The 7207-nt window shown below is 37.0% G+C and overlaps 1 protein-coding gene across 1 annotated transcript; it reads left to right on the top strand.

Moving 5' to 3' along the window:
* The first annotated feature begins 3342 nt into the window (after positions 1-3342).
* On the top strand, positions 3343-6635 carry LOC128228601 (uncharacterized). The gene is made up of 2 exons (XM_052940007.1): positions 3343-3674; positions 6210-6635. Exons 1-2 carry the CDS (start codon positions 3485-3487, stop codon positions 6485-6487), a joined length of 468 nt encoding a protein of 155 aa, XP_052795967.1. The 5' UTR covers positions 3343-3484; the 3' UTR covers positions 6488-6635.
* Positions 6636-7207: the final 572 nt, after the last annotated feature.

The following is a 7207-nucleotide window of genomic DNA, read 5'->3' as shown; positions in this document are numbered from 1 at the left end:
TAAATTAATTGATTTTTATCCAATTTTTAATGGGGCGAGGGGTGACATTTTATTTTTCTTGGATGACGGTATATGTGTTCATGCTCTTTCTTATTGCATGAGGGACCTTATACATGTGCGTACAGACGAACCAGGAACACGATCATAACAATTCTCCTTTTTTTGACAATCTTGTGAATACCACTGTTATGTACTATACAACCCCAGTAAATTTCGAATTGGAAAAATGCGCAAAAAACTGCGAAAGATGCATTTGTAGTAAGCGGTGTGATTCATCAGTGAGCAAGATTCAATGCGTTGTACACAAAGACATCATTTTTATGTTACGTTTTAGACAATTTTCTTTTTTCCCTTGCAATTGTTTCATCTGGTGTCTAGTCCCTTTAATTCATCACTCCGATACTTCTATATAGTAACAAACACGTTCTGATAAACAATTGTATACGCAAGGTATCCAAATTATCCAATGCCAGTTCGAGAAAATATTTCTTCGATCGTGGTATTTGACCCTCAGTTATCTATATTTAAGTTTGAGTGGTTATAAGTTAAAATGTGACATACTGATTTCTTGCATTGGAAATAAAACCTAAAAGACAAAAACAATACGTGCGTGCTGTATTGTCTTCAAACGAATATGTTTTTCAGTCGAACAGGAGAAATAACTGGAAAACTCTTAAAGCCACATATATGCGTATTGTCTCCCGTGGCAAAATGTGAACCATGTTTAAAACGTTTTTCGAGATATGCCGACGGTCCAAGATTTTGCACATCGACGGAAAGACTCTGGCGGTGCCCGATAATATAAGTCAAGTGTACATTCTACCTGAAGCGTTATTAAATATATGATTCTGTATCGAAGTGGGTTCCTACGACCTTATTCACTATGCTTATCCATTCAATGCAGCGGATTTAAGCACACATTCAAATGTTGACCTTGTCTTTAGCAGTGACACCTCGGTTAATGATGATGCTAATGCAATCGTCTTCAATATTGTTCATTAGTACCAACTTTAGTCAAGATGGCGTCCGACCTTTAGTATAACCTTGATACGAGAATGAAAAACAACCCCAAACAATGTGGTACTCCCTCAAGTAATCACTTCAAAACACTGCTGGTTTCATTATACATTGTCTTCGATCTAATGGCGTAGTCAATTTATGCAGATATTAAACCAATTCACTCATTGGTCTGTTACATGAAATTCAATAGCTTAAAATTTCCTTTTTTTAATATCGGCGTGAGAAAACCAAGTTATGTGAATTCCGGGCTATATAAGTATATTGCCTGGTTTCTCATACAGTGTAAACTACATTTGGTATTACGTTGACATTGTCAAGTCTATTTCCATAAATAAGTTTTAAAATACTGTACATAGATAATTATAATTTTGCCATTTAAGATTAACAGCTAATTTATTCATAACAGACTAATTTGTATTGAAAGTAGTGACAGCACAAACAATATGAATTGAACACCCTTGCAAGTGCCCCATTAACAGTGTGTGTATACCACGTGATAAATTGCGTCATAAATGCTACGTCAGAAGGCAATATTTTGCCTCGAATGAAGACTTTATGACTTGTTTATATATAGTATGTATCAACTATGCTGTTTGTTGAGTTCTGTGCTGTTTTCCATGTTTCTTGTTTGTGATTTGATGTTCCATGTCTTTGGCGTTTACCCAATGCCACTTAACCGGTTTTATGTTGAATTTTTGCTACTGAGCTTGTTTCTGTAGCTTTTTGCATACATATTCAACAAAAGTGCACTTCCTAACCTAGCATCCTGCCCTTTTCAAATCCAAGCTGGAGCACTGCAGTATCATTCACTGATCATAAAAGTAAACATTTCGTTTTTTATCTTTATTTTCAGTATGTACACTTTAGGCAATGAACTCGTACGGGATGGGTCGGAGGACATCAGGCTTGTTCAACTTTGGCCTTACATTGACGGCTGTCCTTCTACCAATGGGCTTAAAAGGAGAAAAAAATCGACAATTGATACTAGCATCAATGATAACAATGATCAAAATGTCCACTAGTCGGAAAGTAAAAAACTTGATAAAACTATTTTAAGCTAGAAGTCTTTTTAATCAGATCTAAATGGAGTCAACCTGTACTGTATGTTATTTGCAACTGAACATAAAAATATAGGAATTTGGGGCTAGCACTTGGAAGATGAATCTCCAAGACAGTGGTAGTTTTATGATAAGGGATCCTAACTCTTTTAGAAAGCAGACAATAGAAAGCAGATGATAGAACAGATATATGAAGTGAGCAATAGTTATTGGTATCAATATGCAAAGATTTAATTTCTGAGGTTCAACATTTACAATGAGAGACTTAAATGGTCAAGGGTAGGTGTACCATTAGATGCTGATTTTGGTTACTGCTTTTACAATTGTTTGTTCTAAATGATCATTGTCGTTGTTTTATTTGTTTAATTTTTTTTGGTTTGTTTGATTCTGTATGTTTGAACGACTTACATGTTACCCGTTGTACGACAGACATTTTTATACGACGTTATGCAAAAGCTTTGTGAAAGAAAACTTCAACCTTTAGAAATAAGATAGACGGCCAGACACCCAGGAATGATCTGGGGGTTTTTACTAATTTTACCTGAATCTATATATATTTTGTCCGTACAAATTAGGTCATTGTGTAATGACATAAATATCCTTATAAACTTCAACAAATCGTCCACACACACACACGCGCACGCACGCACGCACGCACTCACGCACCCATGCACGCACGCACGCACGCACGCACGCACGCACACGCACACACACACACACACACACACACCTGGTCACTGTCACTGTCTCTGTCTCTGTCATTGTCTCTCTCTGTATGTCTGTCTCCTTTTTCAGCCATCCGGAAGTCCCGATATCGTGGACCCTGCTACCGGTGGGTACCCTTTTCCACTTATGTTTCTTTGTTAGTTTTATATGTATACAGTTTTATTTCTAATTTTCGTATATGAAACTGTAGCACAATGGGCATTAAGACGTCCACCAACCGGAATGAAAATAAAAAATGTCCGGTACAAGATAGTTATTATGTCAGTTTCAACGGAAGGGTAATTAAAGTTGCGACCACACAAAGGTGTTCTTCCTCATCATTGTGGCCACCCATTCATCAATTATTACCTGAAAGTCCGCTAACAATGAAAAAGGTGAAAAATAAAGAAGGATTGACACACCTAGATTAACGGGTGGAAAATTTGTATAATCTTAATTACCTGTCATTTCTGTTATATTCCGTTTAAAAAGGCAACAGTCATGAAAGCCCACTTATATTATATTTCACTAAATACTTCAAAAAGATACTTATCTTCCTCAATATTGTGCCAGTTCATATTTGTTGCTCGTAAAAATTGAGAAAGCAGCCCTATAAAAGCTAGCGCGGTCTTCTGACAGCAAGTAGTTGCTGAAATAGGCCAGCGAACCATTACTTTAACACCTGCGTGCCGAAGAATAAGATGGAAAGTGTCTCATCAGCGGTGGTTTTCATCTTGTTCCTGTTGGGATCTGTGGTAGGAGGGATGGAGGACGGCACGTTTGAAAGTCGGTTTGAGTACGAGTACAAGGTTCTGAAGCAGCTGGTCATGCTGGAGATGGAGTCAAACGAGCTTCGAGGCATGGTGACCTCACTCACATCTAGACTTGAAGGTAAGGCACACGGAACATATTAATTGTTTCACATACTTATCATTTCTCGGTGTTTCAAAACAATACATTCAAATGTGAGATCATTTGTGAAAACCGCTATACAATATGACCGCTTTGTTTTATTTACATATTTAAACCCGGTCGGGCCAGTCATAGGACACAAACTCTTTTTAGCTGCTTCAATCCAAGATGTTGTATGGGCAGAGCTGTGTGTCTGTTGTAGGTTCATTTCATTTTATGCTAATGTCATGCATCATTGTGATCATGGAAATAGTATATGTAAGGAAGTTTTGTCAAAGAACTGTATTAAAAATAATTTTACGGAAAACACTTCTGTCTGACCATCTGTCTGCCTGTCTGGTGAACAGCTTTGCAATGATCGGCTAAAATTTCCAGATTGTAAGAAAATAGTTCACATAGATATGTGCATTCCACTCATTTGTACACTCTAGACGTTGCACGTTGCGTTTCCGGCATAGAAGTAGTGTTTATATCATGTATTTCCTCTTATACTCCCATCAATGAAACACAAAATGAAATGTCAATATCATAAGAAATGGATTAATATGCACATGCGACATGTTTTGGATTTACTTTGGCCGATTAAGACCCCCCTGGAAAACAAAAACGTCACCATCAACGTTGCTCTGCATCAAAACATTAGCAGCAGTCAAAATTGAGACAGAAAATCAACACACATATAAACAACCATATAGTATTTCTAAATTATGACAATGTTGATTTGGTAAAAGCACCTTAAAAGAATACAGTGTATAATCATTAAACTTAGTGAAAAATATGTGTTTAAAATCCAAGGTTTTAAATCTACTATTTTACCGAAAATGTCATTTTCAAATATAGAAAAAATCAGATGAAAAATTAGCGGTGCGGGTGATACAGGAATCCAGTGTATTTCACGTGAAATCCACTCAAAACGTGAAATCCACACATAACTCATTAATTTTAATTAATTAATTATATTTTTTGGTATACATTTTGCAAAGTGCCTCATGAAGGGTTTATATTTCAAAATATTGAAATAGGACAAAAAATGAAGAAGTAAGAGCAATATTTCGATTTTTTTCGAAAATAAATCGGAAATCGAGGTGAAATCCAGATTTCGAGAAGTGAAATCCACTCATAACTCATTTATTTTAATTAATATTTTTTATTTTTTGTATACATATTGGAAAGTGCCTCATAAAGATTTTTTTGAAAAAATGTTGAAAATCGCTTCAAATTGATTTTTTGTGCATAAAAAGAGTTAATACATCATTGTTTAAGAAGAAAAGGCATGTATTCATGCTTTGAAATAGGATGCCATATTAGGCCGCTAGGCCGTTATCTTCACGCCGCTAGGCCGCTGAATCGCTGGATCGACTTTTTTGAAAAAATGTTGAAAATCGCTTCAGATTGATAATTTATGAATAAAAACAGCAAATATATCATTGTTTTAGAAGAGCAGGCATGTTTGCGTGCTTTAAAATAGATAAATGTTTGATCGACTTTTTGAAAAAAAATGTTGAAAATCGCTTCAAATTGATATTTTGTGCATAAAACAGTTAATATATCATTGTTTAAGAAGAAAAGGCATGTATTCATGCTCTGAAATAGGATGTCATATTAGGCCGCTAGGCCGCTAACTTCAAGCCGCTAGGCCGCTGAATCGCTGGATCGAGATTTGTTTTAAAATGTTGAAAATAGCTTCAAAATGATATTTTGTGCATAAAAACAGTTAATATATCAATGTTTAAGAAGAAAAGGCATGTATTCATGCTTTTCTATAGGATGCCATATTAGTCTGCTAAGCCGCTAACTTCACGCGCTTGGCCGCTAGGCCGCTGAATCCCTTGAGCGACTTTTTTGAAAAAAATCTTGAAAATAGCTTCAAAATGATATTTTGTGCATAAAACAGTTAATATATCATTGATTAAGAAGAAAAGGCATGTATTCATGCTTTGAAATAGGATACCATTTTAGGCCGCTAGGCCGCTAATTTCACGCCGCTAGGCCACTGAAATTCTTGAACGACTTTTTAGAAAATGTGTTGATAATCGCTTGAGATTGATAATTCGTGCATTAAAACAGTTAATTTATCATTGTTATAGAAGAAAACGCATATAAAAATGATCTGAATAGAAAACAATTTATGGCCGCTATGCTAATATATGAATGAAATACATTGATTTATCATTGTTTTCTGAATAAAACGCATAAACAATTGCTTTGAAATAGGGAAAAATTTGGCCGCTAGGTAGCTAGGCTGCCAACTTCACGCCGCTAGACCGCCAGGCCGCTAACTTCACGTACATCCAAACAAGGCTCGTCTAAAACCGTGATCTATATAGGGCAATATTCTTAAAAAGCTACACCTATAGCTTGTGTCCAGGTGACTTGTAGGATATTGCCATTTGCATATATGAACATCTGCATGTATGCATTTCTGTGTCAAGATAAAAAGGAGTGTTAGAATTCTGCAGCATTTGATTAGAAATTTTGAATGTGATAATAGTCTTCTTGTTGATAATTTTTCAGACGCCAATACAGTTATACAAAATTTGAACGCGTCAATGCGAAATGTTGCAACCGGAAATACGTATATTAGATGGGGGAGGAAGTCATGCCCGGGCGGAACTGGCGCCAGGCCGCTGTATGATGGGTTCGCCGGGGGATCGTGGTTCTCACATGCCGGGGAGGCAACAACTACCTGTGCTTGCCGCGGGACCCGGTGCTGGTCGACATACAGGGAGGAGGTAGAAGCTATATCTACGGGGCCGAATATGAAGATGGCGGGACAATTTGGAACGAACTGAATAACGATGACGTACCCTGCGTAGTGTGCATCACACCAAATACCAATGTCGTCATGGTTCCTGCCAAGAACGTTTGTCATCCGGGATGGACATTAGAATACGCGGGATATCTGATGACCACTTATAAAGATTATACTGCCAGAAACTACGTCTGTATGGACGGACAGCCGGAATCTATAACCGGAAGTCACGGTAATGAGAACGGAGCTCTGTTCTACTTCGTCGAGGTCTCGTGCGGCTCTCTTCCTTGCGATCCATACATGCAAGGCTATGAGTTGACTTGCGCCGTCTGCAGCTTGCCGCCGGTAAACTAATAAGTGTTTACATCGGAGAAGTTGCATCCCGCCCCGAAAAAATGAGGATATGTGTAACTCTATAATTTGAAGGAAAAAAACATGCATTGGTCACTTTTGTATACAAGTATGCAGCGTATTTTCTTAAATATTAAAATTCTCTGTTAGGCCAACATATAAATTAATTGATGGATTTTCAGCCATTTTAAATGGGGCGAGGGTTGATATTTTATTTTTATTGGATGACTGGTTCACCGCTCAATATGTGTTCATACTCTTTCTTATTGCATAAGTGACCATATACATATGTTTATAGACGTACCACAAACACGATCGTAACAATTCCCCATTTTACATGTAAATGTTATACATCGACACCATAGGTATGAATAAAGCCGTTTCTTGACAGTACCGGACCGACACGTAA

Source organism: Mya arenaria, chromosome 3, assembly GCF_026914265.1.
Source record: "Mya arenaria isolate MELC-2E11 chromosome 3, ASM2691426v1".
Taxonomy (NCBI): domain Eukaryota; kingdom Metazoa; phylum Mollusca; class Bivalvia; order Myida; family Myidae; genus Mya; species Mya arenaria.
The sequence above is the reverse complement of the archived record's forward strand: the minus strand, read 5'-3'. Positions and strand labels throughout refer to the sequence as shown.